Source organism: Protomyctophum bolini (assembly GCF_963924005.1).
Source record: "Protomyctophum bolini genome assembly, chromosome: 7".
NCBI classification, from domain to species: Eukaryota; Metazoa; Chordata; class Actinopteri; order Myctophiformes; family Myctophidae; genus Protomyctophum; species Protomyctophum bolini.
In genome coordinates, this window is record NC_137868.1 from 42,827,798 (window position 1) to 42,844,394 (window position 16,597).

Genomic DNA, 16,597 nt, shown 5'->3' on the forward strand with positions numbered 1-16,597 from the left:
GATAAGTAAGCGTGGGAGCGTGAAGTCACAGACACAAGCACATTCCAGTCATCAGTGGTGTGGTCTTCAAAGATGTTAAGCCAAATTCATACTTCGCCGACGGAAAACAGCAGACCTACAAGCTCACGAGGCCTCGCGGGTGCCATGCCTTGTGAGCTTGTAGGTCGGCGTTTTTTTGTTTTTTTTGGTCCGCGCGACGGAACGTATAAACTGAGCTCCAGCCAGGCTGTTATCGCATGAGCACACACAATCCTCAGAGGTTAGGTTGAGAAACAGCCTGCTTAATTACACTCACAACACACACACACAGACGCGCACACACACACACACGCACACACACACACACACACACACACACACATTTATATGCGCCCGGCCTCCCACACACACACACAAAAGCGTGCATGCAGACATAGCAAATACACACACACTCAAACTCTTCTAAGCACACTAACACTCTCTCACACACCATTTTTATGAATACAAACTCACTCTCTCAAAACTTTCACACAAACACACTATCAAACTCATTCATAAACACAGACACACACACACACACAGTACACACACACACTCACGCACGCACGCACACTCAATCTCATTCATATACACACATTCTCAAACTCCAAACACACGCACGCACGCTCAATCTCATTCATACACACATTCTCAAACTCCAAACACACGCACGCACACACACATACACACAAACCATTGTATATACACGCCCTCGACTTTCATATACACACAAAAACACTTGTTACTTAAATTGTAACAAAGGGGTTCCAACTGGCTGCGCCTCAAGCCAAATTCAGGCTTGTCCGGATCGGAAGGAACTCACTGGAGCAAACTCTGACAACTGAAAGCCTTTTTATAACAGGGAGCAGGCAAGCTACGTACTCGCCTGCATGCAATGCAATGCAATGTGCAATGCAATGCAATGCAATCACATTGAATTCAATTCAATTCAATCGCATTGAATTGAATTGAATTGAATTGAATTGAATTGAATTGAATTGAAGTCAATTGAATTGAAGTCAAGTCAAGTCAAGTCAAGTCAAGTCAAGTCAAGTCAATTGAATTGAATTTAATTGAATCCTGGTCTCTAAACTGCCTCCCCCTGGCCAGCCGGGGCGCCTGATGGAGGGGAAAGGAACTGGTTGGAATAACGTGTTCCTTTCACGCGCTACGTCCAACCAGGGAAACTCCCCCCTGTCAGGTGTAAAGGAGCAACTTGGACACTCAAGCATGAAGGAAGCATGAGTTAAGTCCGTTGCTCTCCCCAGGTTGGCGGAGGGTTTGTAGAGCCCAGGATCACAGTAGATGATTGGCACAGGGGTGAAAAATGGGTTACAAAATCGTGGGATAAAAAAAATAAAAAAATAATAAAATAAAATGGAATTGAATTGAATTGAATTTCAATGCAATACAATGCAATGCAATTCAATTGCCTCTATTGGGCGTGAGAAAACAAAATACAATTGAAAGTCAGAATCTCCAATAAATCAATGTACCAAGATCACTCGATAGTGGAGGAATACAATGAATAGTGTTTAGGGTGGTCGTGTTCCATTTGATATCCTTGTCCTATATCACAGCAGCTCACGAATGTTGCTGCTGTGTTTCATGCACATTGCCGTATACTTCACCCAGAAGATGTGGGGGGGGGGGGGTGGTTTTTTTGGGGGGGTCATTAGTCATGTTTTCAAAATCTCCGTGCAGGGTGATTGTAATCTGTGGGAAGTATGTGTCTTGGTACAGTGGACAGTGCATATACCCAGTGGTATGCTGGGGGAGGGAGGGAGGGGGAGCTCCCATCAAGGCCTGGGAGCTCAAACAAGCTCAATGAGATCATAAAGAAGGTCATAGCCTCTGTTGTTGGCCTCAGAATGGAAAGGCTGTACAGTCAGTCGCGGAGAGGAGGATTAGGGGCAAACGTATAAACTCCATGCTGCGGCTATATAACCCCCTCCAACCCGTCCTTTAGTATGTCGTGCTGCAGGATTAGATATAGGGTGAGCACCTTCTTCAGCCGAAGGCTCACCTTCCCCAAGAACGCATACGGAGCGGTATACAGACTCTCTTTCGTGCCAACTGCCATCAGACCATGAGGGCTGGACTGCAGGGACAAAGATTCGGCCCGGTCATTTCCCGCGTGAATTTGCCCCAGACCAGCCCCACCACCACGACCAGCGCGCAGATATAGCAGAAACTCTATACTGCCCCGCTCCGGCGAGGCACACACACACACAAACAAAACAAGCCCTAATTAATACCACCACTTTTACAGAACAACGTAAATGATACAAACCAACAGACCAACTATACACACAACCCTTTGTAGAGGGTTTATTTGTCACTCACTGATACAGGTATACAGTGAAATTATCATGATGGCACTGACTGAATGGCAGCACGCCCGGACCTTTCCTGGTGGCCTGCCGCCTATAGAGCGCCGCAGTCCCGCCCCGTTTCAGAAAAGCGAGTGGCCCAGGAAGTGGAAGCCCCATGCATTCTCCCATCGGCACTTTTAATATAATTTATTTAAAGACGGTTACGCCGCGGACAAAGCCAATTCGGATCGTGACGAATCATGACAATGAACACAATATTTTGGGCCGATCAAATAATTTATAAGACGAAAAATAAAACAAATAGTGTTGTCTCCTGACTTTCTTTTCTTCTTTCTAATGATTTGATCGTCCCAAAATATTGTGTTCATTGTCATGATTCGTCACGATCCGAGTTGGCTTTGTCCGCGGCGTAACCGTCTTTAAATAAATTATATTAAAAGTGCCGATGGGAGAATGCATGGGGCTTCCACTTCCTGGGCCACTCGCTTTTCTGAAAGGGGGCGGGACTGCGGTGCTCTATTGGCCTGCCTGCCTGTTTTTTTTTTAAATCATAGAGGCCCCCTACGGTTAATGCGGCCCACCGGGAATATGCCCGGTACGACCTTTGGCCTGCAGTCCAGCCCTGCATCAGACTCTATAATGCATAAGAACTGTCTCCCCCGGTGAAATTATTTGGTCCTATATGTTGGCCCTGCATGCGGTTTTGTGTGTTTATGTCCACCTCTGTCTGTTTGTCTAGTAGTTTTATTTATCTGCTCACATTATGCTGCTGTATACATAACGCACGCCTCAATTTCCCTTTGGGGGGATTAACAAAGAATACCTCATCATCTCATCACGCAACGTGAAACAACGTCTCAACGCCAATTCATCACGAAGATGGATTTTGACATCAAAGCGTTAATAATAATTGTCACGTATACTTGGCTGCTCCAGTGCCTTCATTAAAGGAACACTTCACCCTTTTTGCAAAAAAATATATGTTAATGACGTTTAGAAGCTTTCGAACACTTTCCTGTGGGTCTTTATGTGTGTAATGTGTGGTTTTAGATATTTTAGATTGTAGCAGTGAGCACAGTGTCTCTGACACTGTGCTCACTACCTTCCTGGACTACAATTCCCATAATTCTTTGGTGCACTGCTCCTCCTTGTGGATAGGGGGAGAGCTGTCTTACTGAGACAACATGTAGTCCAGGAAGGAAGTGAGCCCAGTGTCCATGACATCAGAGACACTGTGCTCACTGCTACAATCTAAAATATCTAAAACCACATATTACACACATAAAGACTCCCAGGAAAGTGTTCTAAAGCTTCTAAACGTCATTAACATATATCTTTTTGCAGTGTCCCTTTAATAAATTCCTTCTTCTTACTTATACCTTGTTACTGTAGTGTATGTAAACCATGCTAAACACAGCGCGCAACGTGCCTAAATTAATCCCGTCACCTGTGCGTTGTTGTTGTTGTTGTTGTTGTGCCGTGCAGGACCTGAGCCTCTGGCAGTCCAGTCGGACGGGCCGGGGGCCTCTGAAGGAGGGCTGGCGGGACCGCGGCGGCGACCCCCCCATCATGTGCTCCTACAAGAGGGTGGAGTGCAGCTTCGAGGTCTACGGCTTCCAGGGGCGGACGGAGGAGTTCATACACAAAGTGAGGCCTGCAGAACACATTCAATGCATTTGGGGGGGAGGGGCGGACAAGACACAAGATAGCCGTCTCAATAGTGTGAATGAGTGCACGGCACGCACATACACTGTACCAGTGTTGATTTTTGACAGCACATCGTTGCGTAGTTTCAGTCATATCTTAAAGGTTTTATGACATTCATTTTCATTTATTTTTCTTTTTCTTTTTTCTTTTAGGTTTTATGACCTCAATTACACCCAAAAAACCTGAACTTTGAACATTCAGTGGATTTTCTGTCGTCTGAAGTTTCCTTTGGGGTTTGGAAGCCTTTTGAGCTACAATGAAAACAGGCAAAACAGTGAAAACAGTGACATCTGCTGGCAAATCCCATTGACATATATGGGATTTGCAGGATCTTACATCACAAACTGCCGGCAAATCAGAGGCCTGTTTGAGCCAGAAAACCCCAGATCACAGAAAATCTACTGAATGTTAAAAGTTCATGTTTTTCGGGTGCAATTGAGATTAGAAAACCTAAAAAAAATAAGAACAATTCCAAAACCTTTTTTTTAATGTCACAATCCCTTTAGGTCATGTGAAATGTTTTAGCTTTCGTCTAGTTTCACTATATAGTCGACAAAAATGTCATAGGATTTTAGTTGACTATTTAAATCTACGGTTTATTTTGTCGACCGACATGTATAACTTTGGCGGGACGCATAGCCCAGAGAAGCTTCCGGAGGTTGGCCCACCACCATCATTACCAGCTAAAGCAACACTGTTAGTACAAGATAAGAAACAACAATGTCCCAATAGGGAAATCCTGCAGTCATTCATCAACATCCATGTCGTGTAACAGTTTTTAGGGCTGCAGCTGTCGATTATTTACTCAATTTTAATTGCACAATGGTGTTGTGCAAAAGTATAGCACAAGTACAAAGTATATACCACTATCTGCTATATGGTGTTAAGTGGTCAGATGGGTGGGTGGGGCCGCATGCTTTTCCAGTGCATGTTTATTTTAATGAACAATCAACGGCTTGAATCAATGGAACTGATATGGTATACTTTTACGTTCCTGCTTATCGGCATATCTCAAATAAAACAAAGCAAACCAATCGTATACGTTACGTTACGTTAATATTATCATTAAAGCCGTGTAGTGTTTTGCCAGTTATTGGGCAGCCCACTTTCAATATCTTCACGACGGTTCAGCCTTTCGCTCTGTGGAAAGCTCCAATCTTCTGCCACCAGAAGGGACGAGATGCAACGCAATGCAACGCAAGAACTGTGCCGAACGGATCAGACACTAGAGTATCGTGTGTGTGTGTGTGTGTGTGTGTGTGTGTGTGTGTGTGTGTGTGTGTGTGTGCGTGCGCGTGCGTGCGTGTGTGTCTGATAATAGCCTGCTCATTCATTGTTTGAAGGGATGATTATATCATGGCAGTCAGTCTGCAGTGCACCAGACAAGCAATATCTGTCATCTCAAACTATTGCAGACATAAGTTACCATACCAACCATGCAGGCTGTTATCCCACATCTTAGTGAAGTGGTGGTTGTCAAACCTTAGGCCCCCACTTGAACATGTAAAAAAAAAAAAAAGCGTTCTTCGTGGTGTGCGTTCGCGCCCACACATCTGAGTGCATTTTTTCAGAGCATGTTATGGTCAAGTAATCCGCCTTGGATCTATTGAACTAACTTAAGTTCCTTTTTAACCCTATAACCCTAACCGTTTAACTCTGAGTGACACATGAGCCAGAACAGTCAGAAACAACATGCACAATAACAGCACCCATGATTCTGTTTGGTCTGGAACAGAGCCTTCGTTAGTATAATTGGCAACGAACTGTGAAGGAAGTATTAAGGAAAAGGGCCAAATGTCTTTCCAATATGGCTGCACGTGTGCCGCGCTGGTTGTGTTTATAATGGCAATGTATAATACTGCATGGTAAAATGCTAACATGAACTTCTGCTCAACTCCATAGACCACTGGTTCTTAACATGACCACATATTGAGAACCTCCAGAGGTCCTAGAGGGGGTTCCAAGGGGTCCCCAATGCTACATCATTGATATTTAGGATATAGAGAAACCAAATTAACTTGTATGGCTCTGACTGTAACTCCGAGTGTGTATGTACAGTACAAATGGAACCAAATTGGACCCGCATATGAGTTTAATGAATGCAGAGGATTTGACGCTGTAGATCGGGGGGTCCCAAAGATAAAACGGTAACGGTAATGTGAAATGGGGGTCCAATGCATATCAAACTGGGGGTCCTTGAAATAAATAAAGCGAATAACTGCAGTAGACTATACATACAATATGCATCCACACTGTTGCAGTAGATCAGCTATGTTTTGGTTTTTTTAGGAATATATTTTGAAACACAATTGTTTTATTTGGGTCCCACTTCCTGGTTAAAAAAAAAAGTAAAATAAACAGATGGGGGTCTGCGGGCCATAACATAATTTGGGGGTACGTTACGTATAGATTTGGGGTCTATACAGAGTGGAGCACAAGTTCACGTTGGCATTTTATCATGCAGTCTTTTAGAGAATCATGGCATCTTTGGGGCTGGATGGCCTGCAGTAGAGTTCACGGTCCTTTGTACGCAGCGTGATACCGCATTAAAAAACAAAATACATCCACCCGCTAATTGGATTTGCTTCCTTGTGCTCCATTTGAATCCCATTGTATAACAACTTTGTCTCGCATGGGTCCTTTCTTGCAATACACAACATGTTCAATAAAACCAGCGAGAAAACATGACTGCACATGTTTTGCTGATTTTAATGAGCTTTCGGTCTATAGTTTTCCAAAACAAGTGGAGTGTGGCTGGTTGCGTGTCCCTCGTGTATAGGTTTAATATGTATTTTAAATGAGGCGATAATTGTCTCATTTCTGAAAAGCCTGCGTGGGAGGCATTATGCAGGAGAAGGAATTCAGGTATATACATGCAGCCAGGATATAGTCCTATAGTCCTAGCTAGGGGCGAGCAGTAATATTTTTTCATGTAAACACTTAAAGACAAATTGATACTTACTTCCAGTGTTCTATGAGCTGGAGTTGTTTTTATGTGCAATGGTTGTATTCACTTTGTATTTAGGGTTTCTTCCTGGAGGCTTTGAACCCTCGACAGTCAAACGGGGCCAATGAAGTAAAACAGTAATATAGTGACACCACACTATCAGCCCCTCGCTTAACCCCTCCCCCTTTATCGTACAACTACAGCTGTGGGTGCGGCTTCAGTTCAGGTGGATCACCACCACCCATCACCACCCCACCAGGCAAACCAGGCATACTTAATGAGCTGGTGGGCGTGTCCACATAAAAGCATGATTTGAACAAATACTGTACACTTTTTGGAAAAAGTTCTTCCCCCTTATATTATAATAATAATACCTGATGGTCATGTTTTAGGGTGGAAAAAAATGGTGGCACTCCATCTTTAACCCATTCTGAACGGGAACCCATTTTGGTGTTAGCATCATGTTATGCTTTAGCTATTGAAAAATATCAGATCTACAAGCTCATAGCGCACCACCGAGTGGCGCGCTACGAGCTTGTAGGTCTGCTATTTTTGAAAAATCGAAGAGCGACTGACATTTTTTAGAATCTGATCTCAGGTCAGAATGGGTTGATCAGACCCAGTGTGTGTCCAGTGGAAACCTCGTATGAATCTGATCTCAGGTCAGAATGGGTTAAGTAAACGCAGCAATACCACAGCGTGGAAGTATATAGGCCTACAAGTAAAGTCCTGCACTCGGCACGGGCTTCTGGCATGGCGGTCCGAGCACTCACAGTACGTTTCAACACCCGAGCTATACAGCCAGACGAATGCACCGGAAGTACATTATTTGTCAGCGGGACAACGGCAACTATACTGGCGATAGAGGCGATAGCAGGCGAACAGGCGATGGTCGAAAAGTGGGCTGAGCTACGTCGGCCGAAAAGATATTAAATAATTCATCTTTTGGGGCGACGTCGCCTGGCGATATAGTGGCCGATTGGGCGATAGCCGCAACGAAATTCAAGCGACGCTCGCTACGGTCTCCCGCTGTTAAAACGTACTGTTAGCCTATCGATAAAGGCATAGAAAAGGGCCCAAAAATGTATCTTACAAAAGAATTGTCTCTCTATTAAAAAGTTACTTGAGTAGAAGTACAAAAGTACTACCAGCTAAATATACTTAAAGTATCAAAAGTAAAAGTATATAGGCTCATTTTTGCAGAATGTCCCCCATTTCATGAGTTTTCAAACAAAACAACTCACAACATTATACGTTTGTTTTACTGTAAACAGAGCGGACGTACTATAGAATACGCACGTGGACAGGCCGGGTGCTGGGCTAAAGAAAATGATGGACTGATAGATCGAAACGTCGTCAGAATTCTCAATAAAGAACGTCTTTCTTGTATACCTCTGGTGTGCGGGCTCCATCCAATGTTTACTGTAAACAGCCGACGCAGCACCATTGGTGGAAAAAGTACTCACAATTTTACATAGTATACTGCAATATAGAAATACTCTGTTATACTGTAAGTAAATGTCCGGAATTCTAAGGCCTCACTCACACCTTTCGATCTAGCATACAACATTGATGCATGCTAGATGTACAGGTATATACAAAGGGTGTGATACATCTTGCCCCCAATGCATTTCCAATGGAAGTCACATGGTTTGACACAACATTTGTGTTGTACGGCTTTCGGGCTGTGTTTCGACTGCCCCCCCCCCCCCCCCCCCCCCCCCCCCCTCATACAACACAAATGTTGTGTCAAACCATGTGACTCCCATTGGAAATGCTTTGGGAGCTTGCATCAGCTATACATCTCGTACAACAAGCATATATACATCAGTCTGTTGTAAAGGTGTGAGTCAGGCCTTAAATGTACTTTAGTAAAAGTACTAAAGTATTGGCATCAAAATGTACTTAAAGCACTTCAAGTAGAAAGTACTCAATATGCAGAATGTCCCATTTCAAGTTTTTTCAAATGTATATAGGCAACAAAGTCTTATGCACACCTGCATGCTCTGAGGCGGGTGATTAGGCAGGGCTTAACCCATTCTGAACGGGAACCCATTTTGGTGTTAGCATTATGCTATGCTTTAGCTATTGAAAAATAGCAGATCTACAAGCTCATAGCGCGCCACCGAGTGGCGCGCTATGAGCTTGTAGGTCTGCTATTTTTGAAAAATCGAAGAACGACTGACATTTTTATAATCTGATCTCAGGTCAGAATGGGTTCATCAGACCAGTGTGTGTCCAGTGGAAACCTCGTATGAATCTGATCTCAGGTCAGATCACACTGTCTTCACTTCGCAATACGAACTTCATTTATAGGCAACGTTTCCGTCAAAGACCTTCACACATCTGAATGTATATAAAATCTTTTGAAAATAGCCGATCTAGAAGCTCACAATGTGACGCACTGTGCGAGCTTGTAGATATATAGGCTTTTCAATTGGCCGGAAATTCCGAAATGTATAATATACACAGAGCTGAAGTGGTCGATGTATGTTTTATAACAATAATCTAAAATCTTACAAAGTAACTACTAACGTTTTCAGTAAAAGCATACAATATGTGGATCTGGGATGTATACTCCTTGTACAGAGTAAATGACACTATACCGTGTCTGTCTGTCTCTCTCCATCCATGCACGAGAAGAATGAAATATAGCTCTGTGTGGGAGATTGATCGACGGTGGGGACGGGGGACGGGGGACGTCATCATCCTACTCTAAAATGAGGAAACATTCTGTCCTCATATCCGCGCTTCTCCTCGGTGGGTTGACCAAATCGATCCAAGGTGTTTATTAGCATTTTCCGCCGCGGGGCTACACATGATGCTCTGTATAGCCGTATACAGTCGTGGTATACCCACCAATAACCCAGAAGGTGGGTTATTTATTATTATTATGCAACGCCAGAGACAAGAAGAAAAGGGATCTGAGCTGAACAGATATAGCTGAGCTCAGCACAGTGCAACGTTGTTGTATAACGGTCCACTTCTCATTCATATAGAGGACCCGATCGGCCCATTCGAACAACATGCAGTCTAACCCATTCTGACCTGAGATCAGATTCATACGAGGTTTCCACTGGAGGACACACACTGGTCTGATTATAACCCATTCTGACCCGAGATCAGATTCTAAAAATGTCACAGTCGTTCTTCGATTTTTCAAACATAGCAGACCTACAAGCTCGTAGCGCGCCACTCGGTGGCGCGCTATGAGCTTGTAGATCTGCTATTTTTCAATAGCTAAAGCATAACATGATGCTATACACCAAAAACGGGTTCCCGTTCAGAATGGGCTAAACTATAAATGTTTCAGACACACAAAAAAACGGTTCACAAATAGCAAATTGTGCAGCTTGTATATCTGATATTTTTTTTAATATAGCCAGCCAGCTATAAAAGTCTAAAATGACAGAGATGCTTTCCCGGTTTTAATGGATTGTTTAAAATCATGGCATGTAAAAAAAAAAGCACTATACCGTTCGTAAACTCCCAGTAGTTTAAGGACGGTTTCGACCCCTCCGGGTCTTCATCAGGAATGGGATTCCTGATGAAAGGAATGTTGATTCCTGACCATTGATTCCTAATAAACTATACTGGGAGCTTAAGAACGGTGTGCGGACTTCCTATACCTTCTTTCTGTATGCGTATCTTTGTCCTGCACCTGTCAACATCTTTAAGTGGTGCAACCACTTCCTTATATGTGTCTCTGGGTGGGTGGCTCACACACGCACATATTAACTGTATATATGGTGATTTCGGGTGTGCCAGTACAGTACAGCGAAGGGTACAGTAGAGGGACCCCCACACGGTAACTCTGTCATCACCGTTTGGACGTTCTCTCATGTATAAAGCAGTCCCAGCAAGGTTGTTGTTGTAGACTGGATGGACTGGACTTTGGTTGTCCTGACTCAATAACGGTGCAAAGTTGTTAGTCACATGTGTGGTCCCCAAAATGCACGCACGCACGCACGCACGCACGCACGCACGTCTGCATGTAGTCGGGTTTGGGTGCACATCGCCATGCAGCCAGGTGTGGACTAGTGGAGGTTGAAATTGGTCGGTGTATAAGCAAAGCAGACATACACACTTTGGTCTGACTTTAGTCAGCAAGAATGGACTTGTGATAGACAAGTACACAAATACAATTAGCATATAGACTGTATTTTACTATACAGTCCGGATCTGGCGATCTGCTCTAAAAGGGTCGAAAACATTATCTTTCTTAAGTTTGTCTCTAAGCCCCTGCATATGCCTATAGGCTACTGTATATATATATATATTATTATTTTTTGTCAAAAGAAAATCTATAGGAATTCTTGGAAACATTTTCACCTATAATGACTAATGCCTAAACCACGCAGAGTTGAAGTGGTTCAATTCACAGTGGAACAAAAGCTCCAGTGTTTCTGACTGTGTGTGGATCTGGGTGTGTACTACTATCCACACTTTTCCTGGGCTGTGTGTGCTCCAGTTCCTGTCGATTTGATCCAATGAAAGCCAATGAAACTGGTCAGATGACCAATGATATCCAATGAAATCAACAGGAACTGGAGCACACACAGCCCAGGAAAAGTGTGGATAGGCCTCTCAACCAACTCATCTATTTTGATGTAAAATGTTAAATTTTTCACCATTTCTTCCTCGCTTCTCTTTGTTTTCCAAACTTCTCAACAGAACATCCGGGACATCCTGTTGGTCGGTCACAGGCAAGCGGTGGCTTGGATCGACGAATGGCACGGTGCGTTGCAACTCACTGACACACGCGCAAAATGACCACAAGTGAAATGGCGGAACTGAAAGAGTATATATCGTCACGGTCCCATTCCGTTGGAGATTGAATATTACACATGGGGCTCCATTTTCATCACCGCGAAAACCCCTTATCCCGAATAAACTTCTCTGCCTTTTTTTGACTATTTTGAAAGACATTTTTGAATAGTTCAACTCGCCAATCTACATTGACACGTTGTGAGTTTGTAGACTGGCCATTTTAATTACTCAAAAATGTTTTGCAAAATAGTAAAAAAAAATAAAAAATAAAGGCAAAGTAGTTTAGGGGTAAGGGGTTTAGCGGTGACGAAAATGGAGCCCACAGTGTATACATTTAAAGGTATAACATGCATGTATAGCGTCGAAAACAGATTCATATCTGCCAAAGGAAAAACTAGAAATGCACTCTGTCGAGGTGCCAGAACATGCATGTATAAGATTAAGGCCTGGTTCATACTGATATTGGATAGGAAATTGTGGCGGGCAGTGATCCAGGAATCCCGAGTTGGTGTTGGCTAGACCTCATCTCTCTCGCTGTAAGTAATAATAACATACAGTACCATATCACGCCAAACATGATTTTTTCTGTGGTGTCTTTTGTGGTGTTTTTTAGTTTTCCACAATGCTAAAACTATAGATACATTAGAGACGACTGTAGAAGTAAGTAAGTAACGCACACACCCTCTTGGTGTAATATTGCTTAATCAGTGGGACAATCACATTTGTGGATCTCGGACACATTTTTATTGGTCACGGACAATTGATTTTTTTTTATCATCATGACTCTGATGAAGACCGCAAGGTGGAAACATTAGTGGTTTTCTTGTAAAAAAAAAAAAAAAAGGCTTGAAATGTCCATGCTGCTCCATACAGTAGGGTCCTCTCCTCCTCCTGGCTTTCAAAAATCGTTTGAAATATATATATATATATATGCCTATATTTCTATGTAGGAATCTTTTTTTTTCCACTCGAGTCGTTGGCGCATACAAATTGGTCTGCGAACCACAAATGGGTCCCGACCCACTAGTTTAGGAAACCATTTGGAGACACACACACACACACACACACACACACACACACACACACACACACACACACACCGGTAAGTATATAGTGAAAATCAATTGAGTGAAATCCGACATGTATATTTCATGAGCCATTCAATGTTGTTTCCACACGCATGCAGGGATGAGTCTGGAGGAGGTGAGGGAGTACGAGAGAGAGCTGCAGGAGATGACCAACAGCAAGGTGAAATGTGGACAGAACACAGGTAGGGCTATACCGTATACCGCGACCCCGTGACCTTTCACTGAACCTATATACACTACATACTATACAGGGGAGGGGAGGGGAGGAGGGGAGGGGGGGGGTCAAGAGAGCTGAGAGCAGATTGGAGGAGAGGATATACGAGATGAAGAGGAGCTTAGGAGAGAGACAGAGTGCAGAAGGCGAGGAGAGGGGAGAGAGACGAGAGGAGAGACTGCAAATGGGAATGGTAATATAGGATCAAACAACGGAGAGGAGAGGAGAGGAGAGGAGAGGAGAGGAGAGGAGAGGAGAGGAGAGGAGAGGAGAGACAGTTGAAGTACAGTACAGCCATATAAGCGATTATAGTGACAGGTGCAAAGTGCTTCACACAAAGCAAATAGAGTCCCGTAAAGTGTTTGAAACGGACGACTGTACCCTCCGCACTGATTATTCGTTCAATTAGAATAAGCAGCAGAGTAGAGAGCGCACAGGCGGTGCAGGCACACGCAAATGTAAAAAAATATATGACTATACACTCTTATAATGCATTGTCGCTCGTAATAAGCAGACGTGGCAACACTGCCCGGCGCCTTTTGAGTTGCGTATATACGTATACGTACACGCGCCAACACGACGAGAATTGAGTTCAATCTATTCATTTGCTTCCAAAACGACGACGTTCGATTGCACGCTGTGCTTTATTTCTCTGGTGCCCGCCGCGCGCAGGCAGGCAGGCAGGCTGAGCTATATGAGGCAGAAGAGTGCAGATTGTTCTCTCATGCTAATGCATCAGGCAGGCATGGAGGGAGGAGAAAAGAAAAGAAAAAAACCCTCTATTGTTCCCGTCACCAGATGTTCTACATAAATTATACCTGCCTGCGTGAAGCACTTATACCGCAAATGTCAGCCCTGCTGGGGGCCTTATGTGTCTCTGGATACGAGGACGTGAGGCCTGCTAGGGGGCCTATATATGGCTGGATATATGCATGTGAGGCCTGCTAGGGGCCTATATGTCTGGATATATGCATGTGAGGCCTGCTAGGGGCCTATATGTCTGGATATATGCATGTGAGGCCTGCTAGGGGGCCTATATATGGCTGGATATATGCATGTGAGGCCTGCTAGGGGCCTATATATGGCTGGATATATGCATGTGAGGCCTGCTAGGGGGCCTATATATGTCTGGATATATGCATGTGAGGCCTGCTAGGGGCCTATATATGTCTGGATATATGCATGTGAGGCCTGCTAGGGGCCTATATATGGCTGGATATATGCATGTGAGGCCTGCTAGGGGCCTATATATGGCTGGATATATGCATGTGAGGCCTGCTAGGGGCCTATATATGGCTGGATATATGCATGTGAGGCCTGCTAGGGGCCTATATATGTCTGGATATATGCATGTGAGGCCTACTGGGGGCCTATATATGGCTGGATATATGCATGTAGGGCCTGCTAGGGGGCCTATATGTCTGGATATATGCATGTGAGGCCTGCTAGGGGGCCTATATGTCTGGATTTATGCATGTGAGGCCTGCTGGGGGCCTATATATGGCTGGATTTATGCATGTGAGGCCTGCTAGGGGGCCTATATGTCTGGATATATGCATGTGAGGCCTGCTAGGGGGCCTATATATGTCTGGATATATGCATGTGAGGCCTGCTAGGGGGCCTATATATGGCTGGATATATGCATGTGAGGCCTGCTGGGGGCATATATATGTCTGGATATATGCATGTGAGGCCTGCTAGGGGGCCTATATGTCTGGATATATGCATGTGAGGCCTGCTGGGGGCCTATATATGTCTGGATATATGCATGTGAGGCCTGCTAGGGGCCTATATATGCCTGGATACGTGTGGATGTCACTGTATACCGGAATATCTAGTTCTCTCTATAGCCAACGGGCTCCCGCGACTCTGATGCATTCACACACGAGCAGATGCAAAGATATATAGTCTACCTTTCATTTTCAACGGATAAGCCTGCAGCGACATGAAGTTACACTGCAGCGCAAATCCCACGTTTGTATATACATAGTTGCATGCGCTGCAAAAGGCACAAAGCTCCAAATTCCAGGTGCGCAAAGATGCAAATCTTTGTGTATACGTAGCTGTGGTGACGCATCACAGCAGCTCGTGCTTCAATTCCCCTGCTTCAAACGAGGCATAAAGATCTGCTGATGTGCCGATGAGACCGAGCACAACCATTTGCCAGGACATCTGTGTGGTCTAAATCTACGTAGCATTAAAAAAAAGATTTCTATGGAATATCTTACAATGAAATTGAATGGCGCTATATACTGTATACCCCCCAGCAGGGTATAGCGCCATTGGGCCCTATTTTTGTTATGCCCAAACTTCTTTGCCTTTTTTTTTTTACTACTTTTTTGAATTATTCAACTTGCCCCATCTACAAGCTTCACAACGTGTTGAACAATTTGAGCACGTTTTTCCATAATAATAATAATAATATAATAATAATAATAATAACGAATAGGCAGAGATGGTATAAGTATATGCCTAAAAGTATGCCTTCTGAGAGCTTCACGGGGCAAAGATAATCAACTTTCAAAAGTCTCAAAATGGGTCAGAAAAACCTCACAGACACTCTGGTGTTAAGCTGTTGTGTGTTATAGCAATATTATGCACTCGAGGGTGTGCTTTTACCGCGATTATTGGTCAGTGCCGCTTGTGGAACTCTGTGTCTTTCCGACACGCTTGGTGACGTCCACGACCGTGTGAGGAACACATACAGACACAAAGAGACTGTGTGACAGTGTATCTTTGCATTTTTGAGTGGTGCGACCACTACCTTACGGAGCATATGTGTGTGTGTGTGTGTGTGTGTGTGTGTGTGTGTGTGTGTGTGTGTGTGGGTGGCTGGGTGGGTCTGAGCACGAAAACAGCACGGTTGTTTTTCACCACCTGTGCACAACCTAACACACACACAAACACACACAAACGCACATATTTTCAGCACGCAACGTACAACAAGTAGCAGTTCCACCCAAACTACATAATACATACAGTAACCCATTTAGACCTGAGGATGATTCTACAAATTGTTTCTATGTCAGTCGTTCTCAAACATTTTCATGTCAAGGACCCCCAAAATTATATGTAATAGGCCACGGACCCCCCCCCCCCATCTGAAAATATGTTGTTCCAGTGACCCCCCCCCCCAGAAGCAAAGATTTTAGTTAAAAACGTTCGCTCTGAAACAATATATATACCAGTAAGATTTGAGCCACATTTTCAGGATTAAAAAAAAAATAGCAGATCTACAAGCTCGTAGGGCGTGCGTGCGTGCCCTCTGCAGGTCTGTCTAGTGAACCGTATGGCTTACCTTGTCCTGCACACACAATTAAGAGCCGCAACCAACAATATGGACTGTGTGCTAACTTGGCGCATGCCATAATTATGTTAGTGTACATGCGCCTATGTGTGTGTACATGCGCATGCGTGTGTGTCTGTCTGTGTTTGTGTGTGTTAGTATACGATTAATGTGTGTGTGTGTGTGTGTGTGTGTGTGTGTGTGTGTGTGTGTGTGTGTGTGTGTGTAAAC

The 16,597-nt window shown here is 44.1% G+C and overlaps 1 protein-coding gene across 2 annotated transcripts in view; it reads left to right on the forward strand.

The window, feature by feature from the left end:
* Positions 1-16,597, forward strand: part of pitpnc1b (phosphatidylinositol transfer protein cytoplasmic 1b) — a 350,470-nt gene that overhangs the window by 330,207 nt on the left and 3,666 nt on the right. For both annotated transcript variants that reach the window (XM_080767718.1, XM_080767717.1), the window contains exons 8-10: positions 3,840-4,001; positions 11,683-11,746; positions 12,965-13,048. In XM_080767718.1, coding sequence (XP_080623844.1) covers positions 3,840-4,001; positions 11,683-11,746; positions 12,965-13,048 — 310 coding nt within the window. The remainder of the gene's footprint in view (positions 1-3,839; positions 4,002-11,682; positions 11,747-12,964; positions 13,049-16,597) is intronic.